The 15669-nt window shown below is 45.9% G+C and overlaps 1 protein-coding gene across 1 annotated transcript; it reads left to right on the top strand.

Annotated features, from left to right (window-relative positions):
- The first annotated feature begins 9140 nt into the window (after positions 1-9140).
- LOC123115807 (uncharacterized) lies at positions 9141-11064 on the top strand. The gene is made up of 3 exons (XM_044536896.1): positions 9141-9596; positions 10079-10318; positions 10710-11064. Exons 1-2 carry the CDS (start codon positions 9216-9218, stop codon positions 10247-10249), a joined length of 552 nt encoding a protein of 183 aa, XP_044392831.1. The 5' UTR covers positions 9141-9215; the 3' UTR covers positions 10250-10318; positions 10710-11064.
- The last annotated feature ends 4605 nt before the right edge of the window (positions 11065-15669 follow it).

Genomic DNA, 15669 nt, shown 5'->3' on the forward strand with positions numbered 1-15669 from the left:
TGCACGTATGGTGAACCATTATGTAACGAAGTTGGAGCATGAGGTATTTATTGATTGTCTTCCTTATGAGTGGCGGTCGGGGACGAGCGATGGTCTTTTCCTACCAATATATCCCCCTAGAAGCATGCGCGTAGTACTTTGTTTCGATGACTAATAGATTTTTGCAATAAATATGTGAGTTCTTTATGACTAATGTTGAGTCCATGGATTATACGCACTCTCGCCCTTTCATCATTGCTAGCCTCTCTAGTACCGTGCAACTTTTGTCGGTACCATACACCCACCATATACCTTCCTCAAAACAGTCACCATACCTACCTATTATGGCATTTCCATAGCCATTCCAAGATATATGGTCACTGATTCCCTAAACAATATATGTTACCTTTGTAGGTCTTGAGATCGTTTTGCCCGGGCCCTTAAATTTGACAATACGCATAGGGTTCACCACAATATAACAACATACTAGACAGATCATAGTACTACAAATACAAATGATGACATATAGATTACACACAAATGAATCTTACCACTCACCTACATCTCCCATGCCTATGGGGATTACTCATGCATCATAAGAGAGAAACCTATCACACCAGAGATTAAACCCATGAAAACCATATCGATATTACCGTGATGAACCCTAATAAGATGAAATGGATAGTTCAAATTGATTTGATCTCCAGATGACACTGGATAGAGATACATTTGCTCTCACAACTTGGAATTCCTCTTACAATAGTGAAGGGTGATATGATGATGGAGATGAAAGGACCAAAACTAAGAAGATCTCCAAAGGTTCTTCGGATCTCCTCTTCTTCTGTTTTGATTGTGGTGGTAGCGGCTAGGGTTCTCTTCTCCCCTGTGTCCCTTCACGAAAGTGTCTTGTATAGACATGGTGAAGTTGTTGGCACCTCATATGACCGATCATACGAGCGCTTGCAGTTGTATGGAGGTCATCTTTTGCTCTGGTGCACCTGGTCGCTTGGCTCTCCACATGGAAGTTGCTCCATTTGACTTGATTTATAGTAGTTCTCCTTGGTTTCCTTCCATATATGAAATTTCCTGCCAAACAATGGAAAAACAATTTTTCTTCTCGTTTGAAGGATTATATTATAAATAATCGAGAAGTAACAGAGCTCCAGTGAAAACCAAATAAGAATCAATTGAAAAACATCACAAATTCTCGAGCCATCAATGCTAATGGGAAATAGTTCGTTAATAAGACCTGATCAACCTTGTTGATGAATTTAGAGAAGCATAGAGACGATGAATCTCGTAAGCATAACTTTCTGTAAGATTAGTTTATTCTCTGTTATATTTAGTTTTGAATAAAGTTTAATGAATTAGAATGTCATGATTATCCTGTTTTCGAAATTATCCATGCAATAAAAATGTCCGAAAAATAGAAATCCTCGGAATGTCCTTCAAATTTAGTATGGTTTTTTCTGAAATATTTAAGATTTTTTGGCACTGAACACAACCCAGGGGGTGCACCAATGAGCCACAAGCTCACGTGGTGCGCCTGGCCCTTGGGCGCGCCATGTGAGCTTGTGGGACCCAGAGGGCCCCACTCACTTGGTGCACTTGCCCACTGCTTCTTCTTCCAGAGAAAAATCATGCTTCCCTCTTTCCCGTGTTCTTGCTCATTTTTGTGAGATTTTTTATCTCCTTGCCCACAATTGCGTTTTCCAAACTATTTATAGGAATTGCTCCTTGGTATGTGACCCCTCTGATGGTCCATTTAGTTTTTGTTCTAGTGGTTTATATTTTGCATATTTTGCTACTGTTGGTGACCATGAATATGAGCTTGCATGTTGAATTTACTTGGTTCTAAGTAATTTTGGTGCATGACATAGCCTCTAGGAACTTGTGAGAGTGGTTGCTATCAATTTCGTTAAGTTTTGTTTACCTTTTATTTGTGGCCTAAAAATTTCAGAAATTTTCAGAGAAAGGAAAATGTTTAAGAGGTTCTTAAGGGGCTCTTCAACCAGGGTTCCATGGAAACCTCGAAGGAGAAACCAAAGTACAACTTTCCTCGCGAAGCTGAGATACGGCCGTGTGAATGGCCGTGCGACACGTTCATGAGAGAAGCGAGTTTCCAACATGACTTCTATCAATTGGTGGAGAATGTCGGATTAACTCCCTTCCTCGAAGATAAGTGTGATCAGTATATACTCATCACTAATAGTTTTGTGCAAAATTTCAGATTTGTGTCTAGAAGGGATGTGCCTACTATATTATTTCATCTTTATAATAAAATGTTCGAGATATCTCTTGCTCAGTTCTGTCATATATGCAAAATTCCTAATGAGGGCAATGTTCTAGAACCACACACTAGTGATTTTGAGGAATTCGTGCATGAGATAACTTTTGGAGAGAGTAGGGTGGCCTCCAAGGCTAGAGTTGCTAGTTTACATTTTCTAGTTATGCGCTACTTTGCTTTATTTGCTGAGAAATGTTTGACTGGTAGATGGGAGAGTGGAACACTTAGTTCACCTAATCTTGCTATTTTGTGTAGCGCACTTTTCGGTGATAGGACCTTTACTTTGGGATTTATTATTGCATGTCGTTTACACACTAACTGAACTAAGGGTGTTAATTGTCCTGGTATTTATGCTACTCGTCTTGCTAAGCATTTTGAGGTTGACACCAAATATAGCGAGGATAGTCTTTTACCTAGGAAATATTTAAACTATAAGAGCATGACAGAGCATGATTTTATTAATAAGGGTGACCCTCGTTCCAAGTATAACTTGGTGTTCCGCCACGGCACCCATGAGATTATTACCTTGCCTGCACCTGCTTTGTTTGATCTCTCCAACGGTAGATACACTATCATGCTAGAGGATATTATTGCGTATTGGAACCAGATGGCTGCACCAGCACCGGCACCGGTCCACCAGTGGGAGCCTCAGCAGCGTCAGTATTTACCTAGACTAGATGGATTCTTTCGGTGGCCATAGACCAAGTTAGGCCAAAAGTCTAAACTTGGGAGAGTATGTATTCTCACTGACATTACATTCATGTTATCACATATTCATTCCACTTGTCGGTGTTCAATGTTTCCTTTGTTTATTCCTATTTGCTTTTGTTCATTTCTTTTGTGTGTTTGAAAAACTTCAAAAATCCAAAAAAAAATTGTTTCTTGTTTCTTTTTGTTTTTTCTTCTAGTTTAGTTAGTCGTTAGTAGTAAAAGAAAACCCAAAAACATGAGTTCTTTGGTGTAAATTTCTCGTTGTTATTTTTCTTCTTTCGTTTGCTTTCTTTAGAAAACTAAAAACTCCAAAGATATTTTAGTGTGCTTCTCTGAAATTCTTTTCTTTTCACGAGTCAACATAATTAAGGAGAAGACTTCGTAAGAATTTTCAAGTGGCGCATATGTGCGTTATTGTTGATCTAATGAAGGGTCATATTTACTTGTCTTCTTCTTTGTATAAAGTGTTTGCAGATTTCAGCTTTCTCCCTGGCACTCTTGCATTATTATAATTTTCACATCATTTGGTCGTGCAAGTGAAAGGCAATAATGGCGATAATTTTATAAAGTTACTATGGCGAAGAAAAACTGGTTTGAACTCTTCTTGCATTTGTTTTTGTAAATGTGTTTAACTCAATAGTCCCAATTCAGCATATTATGAGTAAACATGTTTGTGACGACAATTAGAGATTATAGTTTCTCATGACATGCTTAAGTAGCTAGGAGTGGATAATATGTTATCTTGTGTGTCCAAATGCATTAAAATGATCATCATATAGTATGCTAGGATGGATCCTCCTTTGGAGAATTCAAGTGGCTTGACTTGGCACATGTTCACACTTGTGATTGATTCAAACCCAAGAATTCCTGTATGATATTTATCTTTAGAATGTTTATATCCTACTCATGCTCGTGTTCAATGTTAATTATTTAAAATGCATGATTATGACCGTTGTTGCTCTCTAGCTGGTTGCTTCTCAATCTATTGCTAGCCATAAAGACTGTGTAGGCTATCTTCTGATAGTGCGGATATCGTATTTTACACGGGGTAAGGACATCAGAGACATAGTAGACAGGTCATTGGACCTGGAACTTGTGACCCTCCATGTCCCGTTCGACCATGAGAACTGCATGGACCACCTGGTTGGTGGCCAAGATGTATAATAACATCGGCTATCAGGCCCCAAGCACCACCAATATGGGGTTTGTAATGAGGAGGGCTTTAATTTCCTCCAGAGCAGCCCCGCCTCACTAGTCCATTTGAAGCTTTTGGTTTGTTTCAACAATTTGTAAAGGGTAGTGCTTTTTTCCCGAGCAATGAAATAAAACGACTTAATTAGAGCAGCCACACAGCCTGCCAGTTTCTGGACATGTTTAATCTCCGTTGGCACTTCCAGCCGAGCCAAGGCTTGAATTTTGGTTGGATTGGCCGTTGTTCCTCGGTTAGAGACAATGAAGCCGAGGAGTTTGCCTGCAGGTACTCCAAAAACTCACTTCTCCGGGTTGAGTTTAATTTGATATGCTCGGAGATTAGTGAATGTTTCTTGGAGGTCATCGATCAACTGGCCAACGTGTTTGGTTTTAACAACCACATCGTCGACGTAAGCTTCCACAGTTTTTCCAAAAAAAAAATCTAGGCATGTTTAAATCATGTGTTGGTATGTTACGCCGGCATTTGTTAGTCCGAAGGGGATTGTGTTAAAACTGAATGGCCTATAAGGAGTAATGAAGGTTGTTGCTGCCTGATCGGATTCCTTCTTTTGATCTGATGATATCGTGAATAAGCGTCCGTGAATCACAAGGAGTCGTGCCATGTTGTGGCGTCCACAACTAGTCAATGCGTGGTAGGGGGAAAGGGTCCCTGGGGCAAGCTTTATTAAGGTCTTTAAAATTGACACAAAGGCGCCATGACTTGTCCTTTTTAGGTACCATGACTAGATTGGCAAGCTAGTCGGGGTGCTTAATGTCCCGGATAAATTTGACTTCAAGCAGTTTAGCCAATTCTTCTCCCATGGCTACGCTTGGGTTCTAAGAACCGCCGAAGCGCCTATTTAACAAGTTCGAGCCCTTGATGATATTAGGTTGTACTCGGCGAGCTTACGTGGGATTCCTGGCATATCTGATGGATGCCAGGCAAATATATCCCAATTTTCTCTTAAGGAAATAGCGTAAGGTTTCATCGATTGCTGGTTCCAGCTACGCTCCTATGGGCACCGTTTTGTTTGGGTATGTAGGGTGCACTTGAAATTTGATGATCTCATCAACTGGTTTAAACAAGGTTGACTTGGATCATTTTTCAAGGACGATGTCGTCCTTGTCGACCGCGACCCGAAGTACTGTCAGTTCCTCGGCCGCGAGGGCCTCAGATAGTGACTCAAGGGTGAGCAACACCGTTTTATTTTTGGCTCTAAGTGCTCTATCGGGGTTGCTTCAGATGGTGATTACCCCGTTCGGGCCCGGCATTTTAAGCTTCATATACCCATAATGTGGGATTGCCTGGAATTTTGAGAAAGCATCGTGCCCTAGAAGGGCATGATAGCCACTTTGAAAGAGTACGACGTGAAAGGTTATCTCCTCGGGTCGGTAGTTCTCGGGAGTCCAGAAGATCACTTCCAGGGTTATTTTTTCACTGCACTGAGCCTCTTTGCCAGGTATTATTCCTTTGAAGGTGGTTTAGCTCTATTTGATGCACGATTCATCGGTTTGCATCTTGTCTAGAGTTTCTTTGTAGATGAGGTTTAAACTGTTGCCTTCGTCCATCAACACTTTCCGTAGTCGACAACTATTGATGATCGGGTCGAGGACCAGGGTGGCGGGACATCGTCCCAAGCCGCTCTTCGGCTGGTCCTGCTATTCGAAGGTAATTGGTGTGTCTATCCAAGTGCTTGGGATTGCTATGTGTTGGATGGAGCTAAGCTCCCTAAGAGCTCCTTTCCTTTGGTTTTTTGACGTGAAGGTTTTGTAAATCATTAGGACCTCGTCTTCGTCCGAGGATACTGCCGCATGCCTGTGCTTGCTCTCGAGGAGGGCCTCGCCTCCCTTGGCTACCTGTCTCACCACCCAGCAATCTCAAAGATTGTGAGTTGGGCTAGTGTTGAGCAGAACGGAGTGTATATGGCATGGTTTGTCTAGCAGGCCATCAAGGGGGGTCTTGGATCCTGTGATGGGCCTTTTCTTTTATGGGGGTGGGTCAGCCGATGCAAGCCCAGAGTGCTCCTGCTGGTGTGGAAGCCTATAACGCTTCATCCTTCCGGCACAGATTGATTCTGCTTGCACTTCTTGCGCCAGCCTGGCGTCCTCTATGGTGCAAATTTTTCACACCAGATCTGACAATTCGGAGAATGTTTGAATGCAACACCGGGAGAAGGCGTTTGGAACGCCCTCGTCCTTGCAGTTATGCTAAAATGTTGTTATTATTCTGAGTCACGGTAGTCCGGTATTTTGTCCGTGACGAACAGGAACCTGGCCCAGAATTGCCTAACTGTTTCATCAGGTTGCTGTCATACGTAGACTAGATCCCAGACATCTGGTGGCCCCGAATTACTCGGGCAGTACTCAATATGGGAGGTGGGTGGGAGTAAAAATTCGACCCCCATCGTTTGCGGGCTCGAAAATCCGATGTTGTTATCCCGATAATGGTACGTTGATGATGAATCTACCGAATGGGTCTTGAGATATGATTCCTTAGCCTCTTCGGTATGGCCATCGACGAGATCGCTCTTCAGGAAATACCTCGGCCCCTGGTCCTCTTTAGGAGATTTTTGGGCCAGGGTGGGCGAAGAGACGAAGGGCTCGTGCCTTACTTCTTGCTCATCGTGGCCTGGCTCTTGATGGAAGAGGCGCGTTCTGATGATTGGATGCTCGATCATGGAAGTCATCCCATGGAGATCTAGGTCGTTGACTGACGATCCTATTGATCCTCTTTTTTATCGCACATCAAAACTCTCTATGAAAGCACCAATGTCAGTACTAAAACCGGAAGACCTCGGGGTAGGGGGTCCCGAGTTGTCGATCTCAGATCTATGGGTAACAAGAGACAAAGGGGACGACATTTACCCAGGTTCGGGCCCTCTGCATGAAGTAATACCCCACGTCCTACTTTGATTGTATTAATGATGATGTATCCAGTACACTTGATCTACCTTGAAACCGTAAGTTGTGTTCTAACCCTAAGGCTAGGTGGTTGTAATTGTGATCGTCCCCTCTACGAACTAAATCCCTCAGCTTATATAGACGATGGGGGCACCTAGGGTTACACATGGTCGGTTGCCAATATAGGGATAAACATGCCGGCGACTGATGTTGTCCTTGAAGTACACGCCAAGTCTTCGGTAGAGTGCGAGGCTTCCGGAGTCCTTACTTATGAGAATGGTGGGACGTAAGCCCGACCCATGGACAATGGGCCAACTAGGTTGGTATCCCCTAGTCCAGAACACCGGCAATGTGGTACGAGAGACTCCTCGGTAATGGATAAAGACTTATCGAACCATCTTGCAAGGCCAATGACCGGAGGCGGTGACTAAGGGAAGTCCTCGGCTTGAAGACTGATTCAGGGGCTACCGATGGTGTCCTGAATTAGGGGGTGCTAACCACGTCGGCTCTTGGACATGTGGGTCCGGCCAAGGATGGGAAATGCATCCAGACGAACGCCGAGCGGTTATCATTTGGGGATGCGTCGGTGCGTTGGGTCGTCGTTTGTGTCTGCATAAACATAAACCGACATACATGGACCAAATGAGTCACCGCGTTGGAGTTGGAGTTGGCCTAAGATATTGGATACTCAGCTCAGTAGTTAGCCAATTCACCATAGCTTTACTTGGTAAGGGCAACTCCAACGAGCCGAAGCATTTCGTCCGCACGGTGTCCGTTTGGGTGGAAATAAATGAAAACACCGGTCCAACACGCCGTCGCAAACCCATCGTTGGTCCGCTCGGTGTCCGTTTGGACGCATTCCTGTCCCAAATTTGCGCCCGGTTTGCGTCCACACAGACACGAGACGGACATGCTGCGGGCCCACTCAGTGTTTGCCTCGGGCCTGCGTGTCGGCCGCCCAACTACCCCACGCGGTCGTAGTCAATGCGTCCAGCTACCTTGGGCCCACATGGAAGCATCCGAAAGCCTCGAGAGTCCACTTCTTTTTTAAATGCAAGCGTGGGGGAGGCGGCCTCATCCACTTCTCTTCCCACTCCCGTCCATATCTGGCCACCCTCGCTCCCTCGCCGGCGACAAAAAACCCTAGCTAGCCCGTGCGTCCGCCATGGGTTCTTCAACAACAAGGGCAAGGACAAGGGCAAGTGTAGGCTCGTCGCGCTGCCGCCCGCTAGACGCCTTCTCATTGGTGCCACGGGCAAGGAGAGCTTGCCGGCCACGGGACCGGCTCTACATCACGGTGCACCGCGCGCAGTACCAATGGCAATATGTGTGCCGCTGCAGTGGCCCGACTTCAACCTCTCGCACGATTGCCACCTCGACCCCCACCGCATCATGGTGCCGACGATGTCGTGGTCTTCGCGCGTGCGCAGGCGTCGTGCCCTCCTGACGCCGGAGCAGCGCCATGACCCGGTGTATGCGCCAGACTCCCCCAACTGGGAAGTCTGGTTCGCCACCGAGCACGATGTGCGCCGCCGCGGCGCCGTCCAGCGCGCCCTCGAGGAGTCCTTGGTCGTGTCGCGGGTGGACGAGGAGGCGAAGGCGGCATACCAGGCCACACTCGAGGAGGTGCTCTAGTGCGCCCTTGAGGAGTCCCCGTGCGAGGGGGAGGGGGGCACTCTGGCCAGGCATGGAGGAGGCGCTCCAGCTGTCGATGACGGGGACTATGTCTACCCTCCGACATCGCCGACACTGCCTGAACCAGCGCCGGCCACACCCAAGACTGGGCCACAGAGGCCACACTGGAATTACCCGCCGTTGGGGAGAGGTACGTGTGGACCGGCGTCCTACGCGAGTGGATAAGCGCGCGGCCATGTGAATGACATCCACGCCGGGGCAGGAGGCGACGTACCTCGAGCAGGGAAAGGTGAAGGAGCGGGCCGACAAGGAGCGGCAAATGCAGGCGGAGTGCAAGGGTTGTATTTCACCCCTAACATCTTTTATGTTCCTTTGCGGGTACTCGGTAAGATATTGGATACTCAGCTCATGAGTCAGCCAATTCTCATGGCGTTATAACGAGACGTGTCCAGCCTCCCCTCCAGTCACTCCCGCCTCCTGCAGCTCGCTGCTCGTTTTCTCCCATAGCCCCATGGCCGCTCCGTCCCCGCCCACACCAGGCACGGGCAGACTGCCGACGATGGCGGACATCATGGCCGCGTCGCGCGCGCAGGGCCTACGCATGCGCTTGAGCACGCTTGGTCCTCTCTTCCGCGTCACGGCGACCCGCGTCGGCGGCGACGGCGACGTGGAGCTGGGCCGCGCCGAGGGCGCCGTCCGGCCTTGGCCCGGGGGCTCCGTGCTGCACCTCGACTCCATGCGGATGTCGCGGGCCACGCTCGAGGTCCCCGACCGGCCGCTGTTCGGCCTCGGCATCTTCCTTGGCGCCGTCACCGTGCGCCATGGCTTCGACGCTGGCTGCGTGCGCGCCCAGCTGCTAGCCATCAACGATACGCCGCTCTATCACAACAAGGTATCACCTCTTAGAAAATGTCTGTCGGGTAGTACCATAATAATGTTGTGGCTGCTGGCTGCTGTTTAATCGGATATACTAATTGTTAGTGAATTGCAAGTCTGAACAAATGTGTACCGCAATGATATTTGGAAACATTGAGTGTAAAATCTGGAGTTGTACAAGTATAAAATGGTTAAGAAGATTCTTGAGCGGACGTCTATTAGTGTTGAGTTGACGACTAATTAGTTCTAGTGGAGTTTTGTATTTTTTTTCTGTTCTTTTTTCTATTTACATTTATTTCTGAATTTTCTACAAGTTAAACACAAGCTTTTTCAACTTGATAGAGAAATGAGAGGCGCCAAAAAGCAAGGAGCATGGTTTTACAATGGATTTTCGCTTAGTGTGACAGAAAGCTCTGTTTTGTGTTTACTGAGTATAATTTTCATTTGGGAAAGTTATTCATTTAGATTCATCCATTGGTGTCTTTTTGTTGTTGTCAGCTTGTTAAGTTCTATACGAGGATGGGTTTCAAAGCAGTGCATGAGGTAGATGGATCATCAATGATGGATCTTGCTCATATGTTAGTGTGGGGAGGTAAAGGAACAAGAATGGATGCTGATATAGAACAGCTCCTCATGAAGTGGAGCAGAAGATTCGGATCTCAAGACTGAAGGCTTTTTCCTCGAACGGCAGTTGCATTCTTTGCAGCAAAATATTTATATACGTATATGATATACAAGGTAAAACTACTGGTCCAATATTACCATACTCATTTCATTGCCCACATACTCTCTTGTTGCTTTGAATTTTTATTTTTTTTGCTTTAGTGAACTTGCTAGCTTGTGTTTATGTGACGGTAGGGCGATTGTGCAGCGAGAGCGGTTAGTGTTAGGCTCAATGGCACCAGGGCATTGGCCTTCGCAGGTTCCTTATAGATTAACCATATATTTTGGGGGCTTATGTGTATTGCTTGGATTGGACTAGTTCAGGCATCCCCTGTGAAAGATCGTCTCAATGCAGAACACTGCTTCTTATATGTGTGAATATATGCTCTGTACTATTGATTCACTAACAAGTGCAATGAGCATGCATAATTGGTTCGCTAACAAGTTTACAACGTTCCATCTTCAGCATTTTCATCATCAAGAAACAAATGGCCAGACAGATTATATTCCAGCGCCAACCGAATGTAAGGGGGCAAGAAAATGGCGACTCAACTCAATCTTCAGGGCCTTCACTTCCTGAGAGACAGTCAAGCCCTTTCAACTGTAGGTCAGGTCAAGCAAGAAATCTCCATAATCCGTCATCTCTGCGACAACGAATCTTAGCATCTACGCAAAGCTCTTGAAAAAAATGTTGCAATCAAACAAACCAAAATCTTATAGGATTCAAATGGCATGACAAAATGTTACAATTCATGCAGTTTAAAATACCGTGAATCAGAGAGGCATGAAAATATTTCATTGCAATTTGTGTTGGCAATCCATGTTTTGTGTGGGGAGCTACTATCTGCCACTCTCTGCGGCATATTGTTGGTCGCGCCCACGAAGGATTGACCCCAAGATCTCTCGCACAGAGGACGTGCCACAAGCCAGTTGACCTGTCGAGCGTTCCTGATTATAAAGCAGCGCAAAACTTTAAGAACCAAAGCTAGACTCAAACATTTTTAAAATTTTGAGCCCGATACATTCTTTTAAACATGAATGTTATATGAAACGTGAGCACTATTCAAATTTGTGAACTAATTTTAAAAACTAAAATATTTTGTGAACCAATTATGCAAGCAATTTTCAGAAACACGGACATTTTTTGAAACTGCTGAATATTTTGTAAATAGGAACTTTTTTCAAATTCCAGAAACAAAATTTGGAAACGCAAACAATTTTTGGAACGGGAACAATTTTTAAAAACTGGAACGTTTTTCAAAATTTGCGAACAATTTTTTGAAACTCCCAAACATTTATTGGAATTTGCAGTTTTTTAAAATCCTAGATATTTTTTGAACAAAAACATAAAGAAAAGAAACAGAAACAAAAAAAAACAAAGTAAAAATAAAATAAAAATCTCATGGAACAGAGAAATGGTTCAGGAACCTTCTAAAAGTTCCCAAAACCGGTAAAACCCACAGTTGGAACCTTTGAGAAGGTTCCTATGATAGAGTGTTTTTAGGCATCGGTTTATGAATTGACAGTGCCTAAAGGAACTCCAAGTCACACATGGTGTCCTACATTCAAAGAGCTGGCATGCCTCATTCGGTTCATTCGGTTTAGAGAATTTTCATAGAAAAAACATAGAAACAAGGATTCTGAAGGAAAATATGCATTCGATTCAATTTTTATAGCAATACAATTCATTTCCTGTGTTTTTGGAGGAAACTACACATCCACTCAAAAACTCATTTTATGCATAGTATAAGGCAAGTCAATTTCTTAGGATGTCAAGTGTCATCTTAGAGCATCTACAGCAGCAGATGGCAAATCCAGCTCTTCGTGCGTCCGCGGGCACTGACCAGGCACCCCTCATATTTGCCACTTTGCATCCGCGTATCTCATATCCGGCGCATTATATCCATACTACACATGCAGACATTGATCTATCATACGTGATCAAATGACGGACAACAAAAATCGGCTGCAAAGGACAATGAGCCCCTTCATCCGACGGATCACCCTGTCCTGCTCCCGCTTCAGCTTCAGCCTTGCCACCCGAGCCTTCTCCGCCGCTGCCTCCTTTGCCTCGCGCTCCGACTGCTCAATAGCAAGCCGGGGCGCTTTGGCGTTCTGTCGTTGGAGGCTGCGAGCATCCGTCTTCGCCGTCGTGAGGGAGCGGCGGTACACCCATGCGGGAAGACGAGCGTCCTCGTCGGCGTCTGGCTCTGTCTCGCGGTGGTGGCGTGTGGACTGCTCCGCCGCGTCCCTCTCCCGTGCATGCTGCCTCTCGCGGCGCGGCGCGCGCCCTTCCGACTCCGGAGCGCGCGTGCGGGCTGGAGGGCCGGGCACAAGGACCCAACGCTAGTTGTGTGGAGGAGCGGCCAGCGAGGGAAGGAGACGGCGCGGGGCCGGCGCGGATTGTTCTGTCCTTGTGTCGCTACACGCGGGCCGGGAGGGTCCAGCTCCGGCGTCCGTGCTGCGCCGACGCGGGAGCTCCAGCAATGCTCCACATCCGGAGCTGCCGACGGTCTCCACCTTGGACCGCTCTAGCGCAATGCGGAGGGTCATCTCCTCCTCGTAGTCGAGCTCCGAGCCGGAATCGCTACTGGAGCTGCTCATTGTGGTGGATGGGATCGAAAAGGGAGAGGGAAAGGGAAAGGAGTGGACGGAGCGAGAGAGAGGGACAGAGTGAGCTAGGGTTTGAGCTCGCCGCCTGGATTGGGGTTTTTTGTGGGGTCGATGGTGGTCCGGGCCTGTCAGGCGGACGTGCCCGGGCCATCCCATATTCTCTCTATATTTGGGCTGGATATGAGGTGCCGGTCAGCCCAAGCGTTTGTCCACGGTTTGAGAGGTCCGGTTGGGTCGATTTTTTTAATCGACCAGTGACTTTGAACAGCATGCTCGAGCGTTTAAGACGGGTTTGAGATGCCCGGTTGTAGATGCTCTTATAAAATTCCTATACTGCTTCAAATCTCTACGTTTTGGTTTTCTTCAAATTGAATGAGGCCTTAGCTACGTGTGAGTCTCATAATTTGGCTGTTTTTTGGGGAAAACATCCAATCTATTCATTTTATTATGGTAGTACAATGAATATCATAAATAATAAAAAATACATCCAGATTCATAGACCGCCTAGCGACGACTACAAGTACTGAAGCGAGCCGAACGCGCGTCGTTATCATCGCCCCTCCCCCACCGGAGCCTGGAAAAACTTGTTGTAGTAGACAGTCGGAGAGTCGTCGTGCTAAGGCACCATAAAACCAGCACACGAGAACAGCAACTACCGTCAATGAAAAGTAGCGTAGATCGAAAGAATTCAATTTAAAGACACAAAAATGCAAACAAACAACAAACAGATCCGAGCAAATTCACCAAAAGCAGATCCATTACTCATGGATGAAATGGCACTCTCACAAGGATGCAGAGCGCTTTACAATTTCCCTCCATGTAATCCCGTGCTCTCATTCTTGATATCTTCAATCACACTCTTGCAAATCAGATGCTAAACGAATCATCTACTGCGCCAGGTCTATTGCTAGACACAAACCCTCACCGCATGCTATTACAGCCGGATTTTGGCAAATCCGGCCACTCAACCGGGCACCCTTCAAATTTTTGCAGTTGCAGCCGGACATGTACTAGATTCTTAAATACATACAAAGACATGCAAACTAAAATAAACCTACGTACTACGTTGATCACCTATCTACTCGTTGTTGGAGATGTCAGCGATCTCTGTGCCTGGCTCATATGGGCGGCAGCTGTAGCTCCGGCTCCTCCGATGCCTCCGGCTGCTCCGCTCCGGCCTCCTCCGCTTCTATCTCCGCGTCGAGTTCGGCGAAGAGCGTGTCAGACTCCGCCTGCTCCCGCCAGAGGGAACCCCGGTTGGCCTCCACATAGGTCTCATCCTTGATGGACTCCATGATGACCTGCTGTTCCGCCATCTCCTCTGACCGGGCGACGGCGAACTCCGCCTCCGCCTACTCCATGTTGAAGCCTGCCAGCTGCTGTTCCGGCTGCTCTGCCTCCTCCACCTCCATCAGAGCCAACTCTTCCTCCTCCTCCTCCCCCGACTGCTCCTCCTCCTCCTCCAGCTCCGAAGAGTTCGGAGGCAGCCCGGCAGCGATGCGGGCGGCGCGCGCGGCTTGTCTTGCCCAGATCGGCGTAGTAGGTGATCTTGCTCCGAACCATGGCGGAGTGCCGTAGCGTGGGCGGAGCGTCGTACCAGGGGCATAGCGCCGGAGTGGGGGAGGGAGGAGGTGGATGGGCTCCGACTGGCGTCTCGGAGAGGTGGATGGGTTAGGGATTGTTTCTATATCTATACCTAATATTAAAGGACGGATTGTTTCTCCACTTTTTTTAGTCCATCGATGTTTTCCATACGTTTTTTATTTTCGTCCGTCGCTGTTTTACGTTAAAAAAAAATAAAAAATTGCTCTCACTCAGACTCAGAACCCCTGCCCTCTGATGTCCAACCACAATGAAACAACCAGCCGACCTACACACAGTGTTTCTTTTAAAAAGAGAGAAATATTACCTTATATATACGCTCCTCGCAAGCGCGCCCTATTGCGCCGGCCCATTAGTGGGGAGGGACTTCCATTTTTCTTATTTCGTTTTTCTATTTTTACTTTTTTACTATTTTTCCTTATTTAAAATAATTTGGGATTTCAGAAAGTTCCAAATTCAAAAGAAAATGTGAATATTGAAAAATGTTTTAGAAACCGTGCACCCTATTAGGCTGGCCCATGACCGGGGAGGGACGCCACTGTTTTTTTTCTTTGTTTCTTCTTTAAATAATTTGGGATTTCAGAAAAGTTTCAAATTAAAAAAGAAAGTGAATTTTGAATAATGTTTCAGTAGTAGTAAATGTTTACGAATTTAACAAAAAAATTGTGAATTCAAAACATGTTCATTAATTTTTAAAACAATGTTCACAATAATAAAAAAATGATCATGAATTTCATAAAAATTTCATCGATTGAAAAAATGTTCGTTGATTCAAAATCTTCATGCATTCAAAAATAATGTTCGTTAAACAAAAAATGTTCATTAATTCCAAAAAATGATCACCCATTCTAAAAATGTGTGCCTGTTGAAAAAAATGTTCACAAGTTATAAAAAATGTCCATCCATTTCAAAAATAATCATCTTGTACTGTAAGAAATTTTCCAATTGCTCACAACAATATTCATCGAGATGCCATCAACCTCCTAGATTTTGTTGATGGTTTTATTATTGTTGTTGGCTGCACGCAACAAGATCCGTGCAATCCGTGGTCATGAACCAGGTGTTGCAAACTCCATCATTGCCTCGATGAGGTCATCGAAATTTTGCCCCGATGTAAAATTCATGTCACTTTGTTGCCCTAATCTCTTTTTTATATATACTAATTATTATATTAATATTAAAGGAAAGAAGGATTCTTCCGTCCAATTATA

This window comes from Triticum aestivum, chromosome 5B (genome assembly GCF_018294505.1).
Source record: "Triticum aestivum cultivar Chinese Spring chromosome 5B, IWGSC CS RefSeq v2.1, whole genome shotgun sequence".
Taxonomy (NCBI): domain Eukaryota; kingdom Viridiplantae; phylum Streptophyta; class Magnoliopsida; order Poales; family Poaceae; genus Triticum; species Triticum aestivum.